Source organism: Hylobates moloch, unplaced genomic scaffold (assembly GCF_009828535.3).
Source record: "Hylobates moloch isolate HMO894 unplaced genomic scaffold, HMol_V3 SCAFFOLD_1, whole genome shotgun sequence".
NCBI classification, from domain to species: domain Eukaryota; kingdom Metazoa; phylum Chordata; class Mammalia; order Primates; family Hylobatidae; genus Hylobates; species Hylobates moloch.
Genome location: NW_026652276.1, coordinates 84,255,178 through 84,274,297, shown reverse-complemented (window position 1 = coordinate 84,274,297; position 19,120 = coordinate 84,255,178). Strand labels below are relative to the sequence as shown.

General features: G+C 37.1%; 1 protein-coding gene across 7 annotated transcripts in view; it reads right to left on the bottom strand.

Annotated features, from left to right (window-relative positions):
* CCDC148 (coiled-coil domain containing 148) overlaps positions 1-19,120 on the bottom strand; it is a 308,291-nt gene that overhangs the window by 196,878 nt on the left and 92,293 nt on the right. For 5 of the 7 annotated variants that reach the window (XM_058441815.1, XM_058441814.1, XM_058441820.1 and 2 more), the window contains exons 2-3: positions 9,694-9,756; positions 2,126-2,247 (exon numbers count right to left, since the gene is read on the bottom strand). In XM_058441815.1, the coding sequence (XP_058297798.1) occupies positions 2,126-2,247; positions 9,694-9,756 (185 nt within the window). The remainder of the gene's footprint in view (positions 1-2,125; positions 2,248-9,693; positions 9,757-19,120) is intronic. The other 2 variants (XM_032755656.2, XM_058441825.1) reach the window with 1 other exon arrangement.

Sequence of the window (19,120 nt, the reverse complement as noted above, 5' to 3'; positions counted from 1 at the left end):
ATCTGAAATATATTGATTCTTTCATAATGAGTCTATCACCAAAGAGAAATTCACTTTGATAAAATACTGATTTTAACACTCAACCATTCTACATTCAGCCAAAATGTCTTTTTTGGTACATCTCAAATGGATGGATGGATGGTATTAGAAATGTAAGTGTGTATATATACATACATGAATATTTATTTATCTATTCCAATACTGACAAGGGTGTAGAGAATACATTTGTTTGGTATCTTTATTAAAACAATACCTTGGGAAAGAAATTTGGTAACAGGTCTCAAAAACACTAAAAGACACTCACACTTTTGGTCCAGATGTCCCAATCATGGGAATTTTTCCTATGAGAGTACAGGATTCTAAAACATGAAAATATCTATGCTTAAAGTAGCATAATTTCTATTATCACAAAATTGAATACATCTCAAGTATCTAAAAATTGGGGTGGGATAATGCATGCATCTTTTTCTCTTTGGAGTACTTGTCACTCCTGTTTTTACCTAGTTAATTCTTTTGTATTATATTTTTAATTGACATATTGTAACTGTGCATATTTATGGGCGCAATTTGATGTTTTGATACATATATAGTTATAAAAAATATATGTTAAATCAGGGTATTTAGCACGGCCATCGTTGCATGCATTTATCATTTCTTTGTGTGGAGTATATTCAACAGCCTCTCTTCTGTTTTGTAATATACAATACCTTACTGTTATTCATCCTCACTCTACTGTGCAATAGAACACCAGAACTGATTCCTCCTATCTCATTGTAACTTCACACTTTATTGGCCTTGAGATCCCAATTCCAATATCCCTTCCTCAGAAAAGCCTTCCCTAACCACTCAGTGAAGATCAAATCCTATTATACACCAAACAGCATGGTTTTTATTGCAGTTTATTCTTGGGATAATTTTACTCCAGGCTTATTTGATAAACACTGACTCCTCTCCCTCCCCCAGCAAACAGTAAACTTCATAAAGGTAAGGGCTATATTTTGCTTACCATTCTATCTTCAAGGCAAATAGTAGGCACATAATAAATATTTATTGGCTTGAACAATTAAATATTTAAAAGATTATGTGATAGACTGTTAGGGAGAAAAGTATACACGATTTCATGTCTATGTTTATCATGGGAAAAATAAAATATGTATTATGTTTATGTTTATATATGTGTACAATAAACAGATGTCAGGAATATGAAAAGTTTTGTTAGGATAATAGTAATATAAGTGACTTTACCACAAAATTTCTTTGAATGTTCCCATAACATTAACTTATTTTAAAGTTATATAAACCAAATAAATAATTCCCTGGCTTTTAAGCGGTCGCCTTAGTTTGAGGAGATACGTCCCATGAATATACGGTAATCTCTCCAGAAAAGAGTATCAAATGTGCTTTGAAATCATAACAATTGCCTTCTATAAAAAAAGATATTAACAATAAAAGGCAAAACAAACCATGAAAATTTTAAATACAAATAACTTGTAAATTACGTAACAAGTTGCTTCACCTCACCTGTTTTTTAATGCAGCCAAGTAATGAAAATACTGTTTTCAATGAACTCTATTATTTGCACAAGAGAGAATCATACTGTGTGAGTAATGCTAAACTACACATGGTCCTAAAATACTGTGCAAAATCACTTGCACATAATCTCCTTTCAAATCTAGCCTAGGTTCACCCTGGCTTAGAACATATATTTAAGCCAAAAACGGAATTCTAGAAAAGAGAGCACCTGAGGACATATTTGTATAGTGTTGGAGAAAGAGCCTTAATCAAATAGTCCATGGCTGGTAATTACTAACAATTTTTATTCTTCAGATTAAGTTGAAAGTTGTTGAAAGCTAATAAAATAAATGTCTTTCAAAAAATAAAGTTGAATTCAGACCTCAAAGAGTTGTTCTTTACCCATTAAATGGGTAATGTATGAACGCATGTAAACTATATAATGGTGTTCGAGAGCATTCGATAAATCTTAGCTGCTATTCACTATTATTACTACTTGGGAGTTTCTAACAACTATTTGGAATGTCATTTATTTTCACATTCACAGTGTAAATACTTTCTAGCAATTCAATTTTCTAAAACTAGAAAAACACATACACACACAACTTCTAACCTTTAGCTTTGCAGAGGCAGAAGCTAATTTCTTTGCTTCAGTTAATGCACGCAATTGTTGATAGTCTACTGGTTTGTACTTGGTGTTTCTCATCTCATTTTTCATACGGAACACCAGATTATCTATTAGTCATAAAAATAGAAAAATGACAAAGAAAGAATATCATGTTATTGGAAGTCAAAATATAATTAGGGCAACATGTTGAATTCAGATCTTATTTTTAAATATTTTTAAGCAAATATAAGAAATAATATATTACAATACTGATAATATATTTGAGGCCTCTATTTCTAGAAATTATTATAATATAGCCACTTTATTTCTTGCACAGCATTACTTCTGAAAGGGTACAGAGGGAATGCTTTCATCTAAGTTAGTACTGTATATTGAAGATTTTAGAAAATTATAATACCAAGCTACAAAGTACAACGACTATTAACCCATTCTTTTTATTTAAAATGTGATAGACATCAACTGTGAATATTAAGTATCACATCATTATAAATCAAATTATATAAATATATTTTTCAGTCATAGATGTATTTTTAACTTAGAAAAATCTAAATAATTTTAATTAAATTTGAAAAAACAGTGGAAACTGAAAGCTAAAATTTAATATGTTGAAAAATATTAAAATGATGTAAAATGTCTGAGTAATCTATATCCAAATACATACAATGTCCTAGTCTGGTATGATATGAAAACCACATCATAAAGTAAAACATAAGTAAGGGTTACTCTAAGTTCAAGTAGCATAAAGTACAATAACTTGAGTAAATCAAACAAAACATGTACTTCCACCTCAATTATATGAATAATTCATCTGTGTCATATAAAGTAATTGGATTTATTAAGTAAATCATGGATCACATGACTATAGGAAGCTCTTAAATGATTTCAGGCCAATCACAGTGAAAGAAAGCAAGGGTAGGGAGACCTGGCAAGATGGCCAAATAGGAACAGCTCCGGTCTGCAGCACCCAGCTAGATGGATGCAGAAGGTGGGTGATTTCTGCATTTCCAACTGAGGTAACTGGCTTATCTCATTGGGACTGGTTAGGCCATGGGTGCAGCCCACAGACAGCAAGCCGAAGCAGGGTGGGGCATTACCTCACCAGGGAAGCACAAGAAGTTGGGGAAACTCCCTCCCCTAGCCAAGGGAAGCCATGAGGGACTGTGCCGTGAGGAATGGTGCACCCCAGCCCAAATACTACGCTTTTTCCCATGGTCTTTGCAACCCACAGACCAGGAGATTTCCTCGAATGCCTATGCCACCAGGGCCCTGGGTTTCAAGCACAAAACTGGGCAGCCATTACAGCAGACACCGAGCTAGCTGCAGGAGTTTTTTTCATACCCTAGTGGCGCCTGGAATGCCAGTGAGACAGAACCATTCACTCCCCTGGAAAGGGGGCTGAAGTCAGGGAGTCAAGTGATCTAGCTCTGTGGATCCCACCCACATGAAGCCCAGGAAGCTAAGATCCACTGGCTTGAAATTCTCACTGCCAGCACAGCAGTCTGAAGTTGACCAGGAATGATTGAGCTTTTGTGGGGGTAGGCACATCTACCATTACTAAGGCTTGAGTTGGCGGTTTCCCCCTCACAGTGTAAACAAAGCCACAGGGAAGTTCCAACTGGGCGGAGCCCTCTGCAGCTCAGCAAATCTGCTGTAGACAGACTACCTCTGTAGATTCCTCCTCTATGGACAGGGCATCTCTGAACAATAGGCAGCAGCCTCAGTCAGGGGCTTATAGATAAAACTCCCATCACCCTAGGACAAAGCACTTGGAGGAAGGGGCGGCTGTGAGTTCAGCTTCAGCAAACTTAGACATCCCTGCCTGTCAGCTCCTTGCAGCGGATCTCCAAGCATAGTGTTCGAGCTCTGCTAGGGGTCAGACTGCCTCCTCAACTGGGTCCCTGACCCCTATGTCTCCTGACTGGGAGACACCTCCCAGCAGGGGCAGACAGACACCTCATACAGGAGAGCTCCAGCTGGCATCTGGTGGGTGCCCCTCTGGGGCAAAGCTTCCAGAGGAAGGAAGACGCAGCAACCTTTGCTGTTCTGCAGCCTCCACTGGTGATACCCAGATAAACAGGGTCTGGAGTGGACCTCCAGCAAACTCCAGCAGACCTGCAGCAGAGGGTCCTGACTGTTAGAAGGAAAACTAACAAACAGAAAGGAATAGCATCAACATCAACAAAAAGGATGTCCACTCAGAAACCCCAGCCGAAGCTCACCAACATCAAAGACCAAAGATAGATAAATCCACGAAAATGGGGAGAAGCCAGGCAAAAAGGCTGAAAATTCCAAAAGCCAGAACGCCTCTTCCACGCCAAAGGATCACAACACCTCGTCAGCAAGGGAACAAAACTGGATGGAAAATGAATTTGACAAATTGACAGAAGCAGGCTTCAGAAGGCGGGTAATAACAAACTCCCCCGAGCTAAAGGAACATTTCTAACCTAATGCAAGGAAGCTAAGAACCTTGAAAAAACTTAGTCGAACTGCTAACTAGAATAACCAGTTTAGAGAAGAACATAAATGACCTGATAGAGCTGAAAAACATAGCACAAGAACTTCGTGAAGAATACACAACTATCAATAGCTAAATCGATCAAGCAGAAGAAACGATATCAGAGACTCAATATCAACTTACTAAAATAAAGTGTGAAGACAAGATTAGAGAAAAGAGAATGAAAAGGAACAAACAAAGCCACCAAGAAATATGGGACTATGTGTAAAGACCAAACCTGCGTTTGATAGGTATACCTGAAAGTGACAGGGAGAATGGAACCAAGTTGGAAAACACTCTTCAGGATATTATCCAGGAGAACTTCCACAACCAAGCAAGACAGGCCAACATTCAAATTCAGGAAATACAGAGAACACCACAAAGATACTCCTTGAGAAGAGCAACCCCAAGACACATAATCATCAGATTCACCAAGGTAGAAATGAAGGAAAAAATATTAAGGACAGTCAGAGAGAAACGTTGGTTACCCACAAAGGGAAGCCCATCAGACTAACAGCGGATCTCTCTGCAGAAATCCTACAAGCCAGAAGACAATGGGGGCCAATATTCAACATTCTTAAAGAAAAGAATTTTCGACCCAGAATTTCATATCCAGCCAAACTAAGCTTCATAAGTGAAGGAGAAATAAAATCCTTTACAGACAAGCAAATGCTGAGAGATTCTGTCACCACCAGGCCTGCCTTACAAGAGCTCCTGAAGGAAGCACTAAACATGGAAAGGAATAACCGGTACCAGCCACTGCAAAAATGTACCAAATTGTAAAGACCATTAGAACTATGAAGAAACATCAACAGACAAAATAACCAGCTAGCATCATGATGGCAGGATCAAATTCACACATAACAATACTAACCTTAAATGTAAATGGGATAAATGCCCTTAATTAAAAGACACAGACTGACAAATTGAATAAAGAGTCAAGACCCTTCAGTGTGCTGTATTCAGGATATCCATCTCATATGCAAAGATATACATAGGCTCAAAATAAAGGGATGGAGGAATATTTACCAAGCAAATGGAAAGCAAAAAAAAAGCAGGGATTGCAATTTAGTCTCTGACATAACAGACTTTAAACTAACAAAAATCAAAAGAGACAAAGAAGGGCATTACATAATGCTAAAGGGATCAATTCAACAAGAAGAGCTAACTATCCTAAATATATACGCACCCAATACAGGACCACCCAGATTCATAACACAAGTTCTTGGAGATCTACAAAGAGACTTAGACTCCCACACAATAATAATGGGAGACTTTAACACCCTACTGTCAATATTAGACAGAACAACAAGAAAGAAAATTAACAAGGATATTCAGGACTTGAACACAGCTCTGGACCAAGCAGACTTAACAGACAGCTACAGAACTCTCCACCCCAAATCAACAGAATATATATTCTTCTCAGCACCACATCGCACTTACTTTAAAATTGACCACAGAGTTAGAAGTAAAACACTCCTCAGCAAATGCAAAAGAATAGGTATTATAGCAGTCTCTCAGATCACAGTGCAATCAATTTAGAACTCAGCATTAAGAAACTCACTCAAAACTGCACAACTACATGGAAACTGAACAACCTGCTCCTGAATGACTACTGGGTAAATAATAAAATGAAGGCAGAAATAAAGACGTTCTTTGAAACCGATGAGAACAAAGACACAATGTACCAGAATCTCTGGGAAACAGCTAAAGCAGTGTGTAGAGGGAAATTTATAGCACTAAATGCCCACAAGAGAAAGCATGGGAAAGATCTAAAATTGACACCCTAACATCACAATAAAAAGAATTAGAGAAGCAAGAGCAAACAAATTCAAAAGCTAGCAGAAGACAAGAAATAACTAAGATCAGAGAAGAACTGAAGGAGATAGAGACACAAAAAACCATTCAAAAAAATCCATGAATCCAGGAGCTGATTTTTTGAAAAAATTAACAAAATAGACCGCTAGCCAGACTAATAAACAAGAAAAGAGAGAAAAATCAAATAGACACAATAAAAAATGATAAAGGGTATATCACCACTGATCCCACAGAAATACAAACTACCATCACAGAATACTATAAATACCTCTATGCAAATGAACTAGAAAATCTAGAAGAAATGTATAAGTTCCTGGACACATACACCCTCCCAAGTCTAAACCAGGAAGAAGTTGAATACCTGAACAGAACAATAACAAGTTCTGAAATTGAGGCAGTAATAGCCTACCAACCAAAAAAAGTCCAGGACAAGATGGATTCACAGCCGAATTCTACCAGAGGTACAAGGAGGAGCTGGTACCATTCCTTCTGAAACTATTCCAAATAATAGAAAAAGAGGGAATCCTCCCTAACTCATTTTATAAGGCCAGCATCATCCTGATACCAAAACCTGGCAGAGACACCACAAAAAAAGAAAATTTCAGGCCAATATCCCTGATGAAAATCGATGCGAAAATCCTCAACAAAATACTGGCAAACCAAATCCAGTAGCACATCAAAAAGCTTATCCACCACGATCAAGTCGGCTTCATATCTGGGATGCAAGTCTGGTTCAACATATGCTAATCAATAAACGTAATCCATCACACAAACAGAACCAATGACAAAAACCATATGATTATCTCAATAGATGCACAAAAGGCCTTTGACAAAATTCAACACCCTTCATGCTAAAAACTCTCCATAAACTAGATATTGATGGAACATATCTCAAAATAATAAGAGCTATTTATGATAAACCCACAACCAATATCATACTGAATGGGCAAAAACTGGAAGCATTCCCTTTGAAAACTGGCACAACACAAGGATGCCCTCTCTCACCACTCCTATTCAACATAGTGTTGGAAGTTCTGGCCAGGGCAATCAGGCAGGAGAAAGAAATAAAGGGTATTCAAATAGGAAGAGAGGAAGTTAAATTGTCTCTGTTTGCAGATGACATGAATGTATATTTAGAAAACCCCATCGTCTCAGCCCAAAATGTCTTTAAGCTGATAAGCAACTTCAGCAAAGTCTTAGGATACAAAATCAATGTGCAAAAATCACAAGCATTCCTATACACCAATAATAGAAAAAGCCAAATCATGAGTGAACTCCCATTCACAATTGCTACAAAGAGAATAAAATACCTAGGAATACAACTTACAAGTGATGTGAAGGACCTCTTCAAGGAGAATTACAAACCACTACTCAAGGAAATAAGAGAGGACACAAACAAATGGAAAAATATTCCATGCTCATGGATAGGAAGAATGAATATCGTGAAAATGGCCATACTGCCCAAAGTGATTTATAGAGTCAATGCTATCCCTATCAAGCTACCATTGACTTTCTTCACAGAATTGGAAAAAACTACTTTAAACTTTATATGGAACCAAAAAAGAGCCCGCATAGCCAAGACAATCCTGGGCAAGAAGAAGAAAGCTGGAGGCATCATGCTACCTGACTTCAAACTATACTACAAGGCTACAGTAACCAAAACATTATGGTACTGGTACCAAAACAGAGATATAGACGAATAGAACAGAACAGAGGCCTCAGAAATAACACCACACTTCTAAAACCATCTGATCTTTGACAAACCTGTCAAAAACAAGCAATGGGGAAAGGATTCCCTACTTAATAAATGGTGTTGGGAAAACTGGCTAGCCATGTGCAGAAAACTGAAACTGGACCCTTTCCTTATACCTTATATAAAAATTAACTCAAGATGGATTAAAGACTTAAGCATAAGACTTAAACTCATAACAACCCTAGAAGAAAACCTAGGCAATATCATTCAGTACATAGTCATGGGCAAAGACTTCATAACTAAAACACCAAAATCAATGGCAACAAAAGCCAAAATTGACAAATGGGATCTAATTGAAGAGCTTCTACACAGCAAAAGAAACTATCATCGGAGTGAACAGACAACCTACAGAATGGGAGAAAATTTTTTCAATCTACCCATCTGACAAAGGGCTGATATCCAGAATCTACAAAGAACTTAAACAAATTTACAAGAAAAAATCAACCCTATCAAAAAGTGGCAAAGGATATGATCAGACACTTCTCAAAAGAAGACATTTATGTGGCCAACAAACATATGAAAAAATGCTCGTCATCTCTGGTCATTAGAGAAATCCAAATCAAAACCACAATGAGATACCATCTCATGCCAGTTAGAATAACAATCATTAAAAAGTCAGGAAACAACAGATGCTGGAGAAGATGTGAAGAAATAGGAACGCTTTTACACTGTTGGTGGGAGTGTAAATTAGTTCAACCATTGTGGAAGAGAGTGTGGTGATTCCTCAAGGATCTAGAACCAGAAATACCATTTGACCCAGCAAGCCCATTACTGGGTATATACCCAGAGGATTATAAATCATTCTACTATAAAGACACATGCACACATACATTTATTGCGGCACTGTTCACAATAGCAAAGACTTGGAACCGACACAAATTCCCATCAATGATAGACTGGATAAAGAAAACATGGCACATATACACCATGGAATACAATGCAGCCATACAAAAGAATGAGTTCATGTCCTTTGCAGGGACATGGATGAAGCTGGAAACCATCACTCTCAGCAAACTAACACAAGAACAGCAAACCAAACACAGCATATTTTCACTCATAAGTGGGAGTTGAACAATGAGAACACATGGACACAGGGAGGGGAACATCACACACTGGGGCCTGTCAGGGGGTGGAGGGCTAGGGAAGGGATATCATTAGGAGAAATACCTAATGTAGATGACGGGTTGATGGGTGCATCAAACCACCATGGTATGTGTATACCTATGTAACAAACCTTCACATTCTGTACATGTTCCCCAGAACTTAAAGTATAATAAAAAAAAAAAAAGAAGAAGAAAGCAAGGGTATCCTGACCACTATTGAGGATTAAAACAAACCCATTAAAGAACTGGCCAGTCATTCAATGTAACCAGAAAGTGAGCTTTCCATTATTAAAATTTTGAAAAATCAACATTCCCATTGTATATCATTTCAAAAGTACATAATCCACTGTAAATAATAAAACAGAGTTGGAAGTATGAAAAATACCTGAGCTATCATTTCTCTGAATTGTCATGAATGTTCGGTCTCTTTGATTCATGTTTTCCGTATCTGTTAAGGAAACAAGAGAGAACTAATATTTCATAATATTATTTTATAAATGTTTTTAAAGCTGTGTTACTTGAAGTATTTTTAAAAATAAGACCCAGGACTGGGTGCCATAATGCTTTTAATTTTATTAAAATTTGCTTGAAGCCTCCCTCTGTTAGTGTTTCTTCTGTGCCTTTCTTGTTCTTAGTCCTGTCCTTTCTATTTATTCCCTCTTAATCCTCCTCCGCTGGATTGTTCCAGTGACTGATAAAACATTTGTTATTAGAAAGTTGCTATGTGTTTTATTTTGTGTTCCTGGGAGGAAAGAAATTACCTAAATTGAAGAATAAATTATTCACTACTTCTATTACAAGTAATATGGCACTTTTGGTAGATACAGAGATGCACCAGCCAGATCAAAGGACTCGCTGCCTTGCTGTGGGAATGCAGTCTGCGGATAGCCTCCAGCTGTCACCCCCTTCAGGTTAGGACTCAGCTCCAGAGAAGAGCCTCGTCCAAAGGCATATGCTTTCTGGGGCAGCCCATACCCAATGACTGAGCAAGGCAGGGGTGTAAAGCTATTTGGCCCCAATGTAGGACACTCTGATACGTAATATTTGCTCTGGAGCTTCCTGCCACGCTGGCCTAGACTTTCTTGGACCTGCATTGAAGTTGTTGTCTTCATCTGCCCAATCCCACTTCCTTCTTCTCCCTTTCACAGGTATAGATGCCTGCTAAACATCTTCCACTCCACGCTCTTCAGGTGGCTCTTTAAATAACAGTACTCACTTTTCAAAAGTTTGTGTTCCATATCCACTAGGTTGAACTACCCATGTCTAGTGGCCCTTTCAGTAACCTAAACCTTCTTAAAAGGAGGAGAAGATAGTTAAGGTCCATGACTTTTGGAAACTCTGCCAAGTTACCAAGAATTCTTAAGTCCTTACTATAGCCTCCCCCTCCCTACCATAGCCTTCCCATTTATTTTAATCTGCTTTAAGAGTATAACCTACAGACAGGAGTGGCAAATGTAAATTCACTCAGCAGCCATCAGTAAGTTAAAGGAGAGAAATGACAAGGAGCAAGACCATAGGAGTGGCAGAAAATATGGAAAACTGAAGAGCATTCCACACCCAAAGATAATCAAATATACCTTTTTCCTTTTTATAACACAAGTACCAGACAAAGCACGCCTCCAGAAATAAATCTATGCTGGTTTGTTAGCTCTGGCCTACTGCATCCCCTCCCTAGTTTTCATTTAATTCTGCCACCCATAGCTTAGCTGTCCAAGTTTGCCATCTTTATCTCATAGGAGACCTCCCCTGTCCTTTTATTGGTTAGTTGGGTAGTTTTCTTTCATTGGAGAGCCAGTCCCTTTAGATTTAGGCCTCATTTTTTTTGGCATTGAGACTCAAACATTGAGGTTCTGAAACAAAATAGGGTTTTGCAGATTCCCTTTTGGCTGCCTTGGTCTAACCCTGTCTCATTTGTTCCTCCTGGTTTTCAGAAGAAAATCATGCAAGCCATAACATGTTTCTCACCATCTCTATGTACTTCAAATTTTAATTATGGCCATAAGAAATCTGACATTAGAATATATTCTGGAAATCAAAGTTGTAGCCAAATCTGTCTTCATGAACTGGAAACCTCATTTGGTTCCAACTATTTAGAAGACCAAGTAGAAATACTTCCTGATCTGCATACTTTGTTATATATAAATCATGTATAATTTCTACTTGCCTTTCAAAAATGTTGAGGGCCTGTGAACTAAAGAGTTATTAAAATGAGGTATTATAAAACTGATTTCATTGTAATGTCTCTTATATGAGAGAAATGATTAGACATTCAGATTTAGAATCTGAGAAGTTCACAAGTAATTTACTTAGTTCAGTTCTCATTTTAGCACTTGAGATGATTGAGGCTCAGAAAAATGACCAAAATCATACACCTAGTCAGTAGCAAAACTTTCAGTTTCAAAATCTCACATTATAATACAAAAATCTCTGAAAATGAAGGTTTATTTCATAATTAATACCATGGCCAAATCCAACCTGAGCTGCAATCATTTGGTGGCAAACCTGACCCAAACTGAAGTTTACACTATGAATGTGAACGTTCATATATTTATGTAAAAATATTAATCTGTTTAATTATGGGATGATGCCTGGGCCCTACCAGGGTTGCAAAAAATAATGGGCATATGTTCTTTATCCCATTTCTAAAAATCTGAAAAACCTAAAAACTATCTGGCTCCACATATTTCAGATAAGGGATTTATGAAACTGTATTAAAACCAACATTTCCTGATTCCCAAAGAAGTATACATCATCCAGGCTATTTCCATTTTATGCTTACTAGTGAGAAATTCAAAGTGGCCACTTCAGCCTGTAGTTAAAATACTGTTGGCTGCGTAACTGCTACTTGAACAGAATTTTTTATGTTAAATAATTTAAGAACAGTTTTATAAATTATTCCATATTCACATTAAGTGACATTTTAGAAATTGCCTAAGAATGTTATCAAAATGTTAAGCCTTTTAGATCTACTCAATTATGGAAAATATCTTAATACTTTTGTAAGAAATTTCTTATGGCATAGGAAGAACACTTTGATACATAATGGAATGATAGTGTCACTATTGCTAGAGGGTTGAAAAATATTTTAGTGAAAAGTTAATTATTACAGAGTTGATGGGGAATCTAAACTTTTGTAAAATAGATAAATAAATGATATTTATCTATTTATGAACAGTCTCTACAGGGAAAAATCAGGACTTCTTTAGAGATGTGAAAAAATAAGAGAGAGATCATTTCATATAAGGAGGCTGTTTTTTTTAACACTGTTAATATTCTTACTCTTCTCTTTTCTAAGAAAATCTTTTTTTAATACATTGAGGAAGGAAAAATTCGATTATATTTAGGGTTAAGGTTGTACTACATATGGATAGCATTTAAACTCTAAACTGATTATAAATATGTAGACTAGTCAATCACCCCATAACGGTGAGTCTTCTATAATGAGGATTCTGCCAGGCGAAATGATGTTAAAAACAATACCAATATGTAGAAATAGTATTGTTTTGGCTATACGGGCTCTTTTTTTGTTCCATATAAAGTTTAAAGTAGTTTTTTTTTTCTAATTCTGTGAAGAATGTCAATGGTAGTTTAATGGGAATAGCATTGAATCTATAAATTACTTTGGGCAGTATGGCCATTTTCACAATATTGATTCCTCCTATCCATGAGCATGGAATGTTTTTCCATTTGTTTGTGTCCTCTCTTATTTCCTTGAGCAGTGGTTTGTAGTTCTACTTCAAGAGGTCCTTCACTTCCATGGTTAGCTGTATTCCTGGTATTTTATTCTCTTTGTAGCAATTGTGAATGGGAGTTTATTCATGATTTGGCTCTCTGCTTGTCTATTGTTGGTGTATAGGAATGCTTGTGATTTTGCAAATGATTTGCATCCTGAGACTTTGCTGAAGTTGCTTATCAACTTAAGAAGCTTGGCCGGGCACGGTGGCTCACGCTTGTAATCCCAGCACTTTGGGAGGCTGAGGCGGGCGGATCACGAGGTCAGGAGATCGAGACCACAGTGAAACCCCATCTCTACTAAAAATACAAAAAATTAGCCGGGCGTGGTGGCGGGCGCCTGTAGTCCCAGCTACTCGGAGAGGCTGAGGCAGGAGAATGGCGTGAACCCGGGAGGCGGAGCTTGCAGTGAGCCGAGATTGCACCACTGCACTCCAGCCTGGGCGATAGAGTGAGACTCCATCTCAAAAAAAAAAAAAAAAAAAAAAGAAGCTTTTGGGCTGAGACAATGGGGTTTTCAAGATACAGGATCATGTCGTCTGCACACACAGACAGTTTTACTTCCTTTCTTCCTATTTGAATATTCTTTATTTCTTCATATATTTCTCATGCCTGATTGCCCTGGTCAGAACTTCCAATATTATGTTGAACAGGAATGGTAGGAGAGAGCATCCTTGTCTTCCGCCAGTTTTCAAAGGGAATTCTTCCAGCTTTTGCCCATTCAGTATGATATTAGCTGTGGGTTTGTCATAAATGGCTCTTACTATTTTGAGGTATGTTTCATTAATACATCGTTTGTTAAGAGTTTTTAACATGAAAGGATGTTGAATTTTATCAAAGGCCTTTTCTGTGTCTATTGAGATAATCATCTGGTTTTGTCTTTAGTTCTGTTTATGTGATGAATTACGTTTATTAATTTGTTGAACCAGCCTTTCATCCTGGGGATGAAGCCGACTTGATCATGATCATGGTGGATAAGCTTTTTGATGTGCTGTTGGATTCAGTTTGCCAGTATTTTATTGAGGATTTTTACATCAATATTCATCAGGGATACTGGCCTGAGGTTGGCCTGTCAGGGGGTTAGTGGAGGGAGAGTATCAGGATAGATAGCTAAAGCAAGTGGGGCTTAATACCTAGGTGATGGGTTGATATGTGCAGCAAACCATACGTGCAGCACACATTTACCTATGTAACAAACCTGCATGTCCTGCACGTATATCCCGGCACTTAAAATTAAATTAAATTAAATTTTAAAAATATATACATGTAGAAACATCTTGGATGTGGTATCAAATTATTGTAAAAAAATTAATCTATCAAATAATAAAAGTTGGCCATGATATTGATTATAAAATAAGCCTTCATTTTTAGAGATTCTTGTATTATAATGAAAGATTTTGAAACTAAAGTTCTTTTGCTACTGACTAGGTATGTGATCTTGGTCATTTTCATATGAAAGATCCCATAACATTTTCATTCAAATATTATGGCCAAAGTCCAGCTGAAGCAGTATTTTTCTAACATCCAGAATTCATTTTTAAATTTTAAGCAGAGTGTTACATATCACTTTCATTATAAAACATTATGCACCGTAGTTTGTGTAAGATAAATTTATTGTCCTGAAAAAACTAATGGAACCAAAAGATGTACTATTAGAACTAATATAAATGGTTAAACAAAGTGCTCAGTCACATAATAAATATGACCAATTCAAATATTATGGGAAAGATCTCACTCAAAACAAATGAAAAACAAAATATCTAGGAATAAACTACATAAGAAGTTTGTAGGACATAGACTGTAAAAAAAAACCTACCAAAGTTGATTACGGAAAATTTAAAAAAAATTGAATAGAAAGAAACTAGTCTAATTCTGCATAGCAAATATTTAACACTGGCAATTTCCGGGTAGTAGGATTATACTTAATTTTGATTACTACTTTATGCTTGAGCATAATTTCTAAACTTTTCTTATAGGAAGAAGAAAAACACAGTTTTAAAAGTACTAAGCAGAGGCAATAGCTATTTTACTATATTCTGGAAAAACACTACCATGGTATGCCTATTTTACCAATTAAAAAAGAAACTGGATTTCATGACATCAAGAATCCTTTAAGATATAAACATATGTAAGTGTAATTCATGATATTGATACTGAATTGATTCTTACTAACCTTCTACTAAAAGGCAGACTATATTAAAATACACTTGTTGCACTGTATAGCACTTTAAAATGTTAACATTAGAATATTCACCAGGTCATTTTTTAATGCTCTGTGGGAAATAAGTAAATAATTTAGTTTAAACTATTCTTTAGTTACAAATGTACCGGTTAAAACAATAAACTGTATAGAAAATAGTGTGGTAAGAACTAAGATTTTCAGTCCTACTTACCTCTAACAGAAGAGCTGGAGGAGCAGGTGCATTTAGCCCTGGTAGTCATTTTCAAGGTTTTATTTTGTATTATTTCAAAGAATTTCTATGCATTTGTAAGTACTTATATATATCCAATTTTATATAGTATAATAATGACATATATAGAATTCCACAAGTTATTTAATAATGTAACTTGGCCATCTTTCCATATCATTCTATTTGTGTGTTCATATATGTACACATATACACACACACGTGCCTTTAATGACTGAAAATGGCATGTATACATATATATATTCATTCAACCAGTACAAGAATCAAAGACAGAAATTAAAGAAAATTCATAACCAGAAAAATAAAATCTATCAAATCTCTGCCTTCTTTATAATTCATATAAATTTGCTTATGAACCAGTTCCACATATAGTCAACCTATGTGATTTTCTCTATTTTTAAAACAGCTCAAAGTAGAGAGTCTCAATCAACCTTGCTAATAAAATAATTCAAATACAGATCTATACATCCCACAGGCTTTTCCAGTCTGGGGAACACAGTCCGGGAGAAAGAAAAGAGCTAACCACAGCAAACAACCTAAAAGGGCCCAGTTTCCGTGGGACTTCAGAGCCCCACAGAGAGTGAAGGTAACTGCAGTGGAGCCTCTCATGCCCTTACTCCCTCTACATCCTCCAAACTATTTTAATAATTCCAAAACCCCAAGAGAAAAGGCATAAATTAGGTATATGCTACATAAAAATGGGTATTATCCAGAGTTTTTGGGAGGGAAATAGACGAATTCACACAGCTTCCACTGACTGTGTCAGAAATTCTGACCAGAAACTATGACTGGGAGTTTTGAGTTTTGACAAATCACCTTAGGGAAACTAAGTACTTAGTTATGAAGAAATGCTGTTTTGCCTCTAATTTTTCCCCTTGAATGTGGGATCCATAAAGAAAGAATAATGAAAGTAATCCTCTGCTTTGGAAAGACTTACCATTTATCCTCCTACATGACTTGCCATTTTGGACATGCTTAAACTTAAGATTTGTCAATTTTCTGACAAAATTTGGGAGTCTACTTTCCCATCCTACATACCTGGACTTGATGTAAGAGGTTCACCTGCTTCCCCTTGGTCCCTTTTATGCCTAACCTCTCCGACAGCTGCAGGGTATTATATAATTCACTCCTTCCATATCCTATATGTAGAATTTTATCAATATCCTTTTATCTGCTCTTCTAGCCCAGCTACCATCACACAATTGCCTGGATGAGTGATGTCTCAAACACCCAAATACATCACAGAACTCCCTGACCTACCAAATTATTTCTAATTGCTCTCCAGGACAATCTAGCTCTTGACTGTCTAGCCCCTTCATTACCTATTACCTTATTTGTACATTACCCTTGAGCATTCCCAAACCATTTGCAGATCCCTGAACGGACAATGCTTGTGAAAGGCAAAAAATAGTGCCTCAAAGATGTCCATGTAGGTCCTAATCCTCAGAACCTATGATTATGTTATGTTATGTGGCAAAGGGGAATTAAGGTGGCAAAGATAATTTAGATTGCTAATCAGCTGATGTTATGTAAAAGATTAGCCTGGCTTATCCAGGTGGGCCTAATATAATCAGAAGGGCCCTTACTAGAAGAGGGCAGGAAGGTCAGAATCAGAGATGTGATGACAGAAGCAGAGGTCAGAAAGCAGGAAGGTTTGAAGATGTCACGCTTCTGGCATTGAAGATAGAGGAATAAAACCATGACCCAAAGAATGCAGGTAGCCTCTAGATGCTAGAAAAGGAAAGGAAACAGATTCTCCCATAGAGGCTCCAAAGGAATTCAGCCCTGCCCACAGCTTGCTGTTATTTTGGATGTCTGACCTCCAGAATTGTAAGATCATAAACTTGGATTGTTTAAGTCTCTAAGATTGTGGTAATGTTTTTTCAGCAATAGGAAACTGACATGGTCTTTCATATCTCTCTCATTTGAAATAGTACACACACTATTACCTATGCTTGGAAGGCCTTTCTCTACTGTTGCCTCTGACCAATACCTACTTATTTTTCAGTCTCATCTTAATCATCCTACTGGAGCTTCTCCTAATCCAGACAGAGATGATCTTTCCTTTCCCTTGTACTACTATTATACTTTGTGTTTGTCCCTACTGTTTCTCTAATTTATTTAAGAGCTTATTACAATGTTTATTAAACATCTGTCATACACTAGATTAAGGGCTATAGATTTATTCAGGCCTCTGCAGAGAGACCATCAGTGGCAATGTCATCTAAAGTAGTTCCCTCTACCCCCAATTATTCTTCACTCTCTCATTGTAATTATTTTCCTTTGTGGTACATCTCACTGTGTGGCATTATACTATATATTTATTAACTTTCCTATTGTTCACGTCTACAATTAGGATATATGCTCCATGAAAACAAGGCCTTTAGCGGATCATCTCTGTTTGTCCAGACTGCCTAAAATAGTATCTGGTCCCTGTTAGATATTCAATACATTATTTGCTGAAAGAGCATTAAGTGATTACATTATAGATCACAGTCCTGCATATAATGCATGGTAGTATTAGAAGCAAACACATGGTTTTCACCTGCTTTTCCCCTATATTTAAATCTAGGCTCACCTGTATGAGATGACAACTATTATCAAGAACAACCAGGCAGGGCGCGGTGGCTCACGCTTGTAATCCCAGCACTTTGGGAGGCCAAGGCGGGCGGATCACGAGGTCAGGAGTTCGAGACCACGGTGAAACCCCGTCTCTACTAAAAATACAAAAAATTAGACGGGCGTGGTGGCGGGTGCCTGTAGTCCCAGCTACTTGGAGAGGCTGAGGCAGGAGAATGGCGTGAACCCAGGAGGCGGAGCTTGCAGTGAGCCGAGATTGCGCTACTGCACTCCAGCCTGGGTGACAGAGCGAGACTCCGTCTCAAAAAAAAAAAAAAAGAACAACCTCCAAGTCAAAATGGTCAGTAGATTGAGGTATATGTGACAAAGTGAGGAAGAAAACACATGCCCACTTTAAAGTTTCTGCACTGGCTCTAAGTTCACATTAACTGCAGTTGACCGGTGCCCCAGACCAGCTACTGAGGTGTCAATCATAGCACACAACCCCCACATGGAAAAACTTGCATTTTGTTAGGAATCTAAGGATATCTATGCTATCTTACTTCTCCAAGAGCTTGGGGTGAAGAAGGAGTTTCTATGCATAGTAGACACAAATAATGTAGTTTCACCTCCAACATATATTATTGAGTGAAAAAAGCAAGTTGCACTATGATACATACCATATGATACCATTTTATAAACATGAACAGACTTCAAACAATACTACCCCCCTCTCTTGTGCGTGTGCTCTCTCTCGAGAAAAAAAGCCTAAAGGCCCACACGTAGACCAAACTGAAGAGGATGCTGCAATTGGAGGTTAGTGTCAAAGGGGACTTTAGCTTTAACTGTAATAAAATCACTGCATTTTTACAATGAGTGTATATATATACATATATATATATGTGTATATATGTATATATTGTGTATATGTGTATATATGTAATTAAAAGTAATCAACATTGCCCCAAAAGGTCCTATTACTAAATACAGTCATCTCTCAGTATCTGCAGGGGACTGGTTCCAGGACCTCCATGGATACCAAACTGTATGGATACTAAAGTGTCTCATAGAAAATGGTGTAGTGTCTGCAAA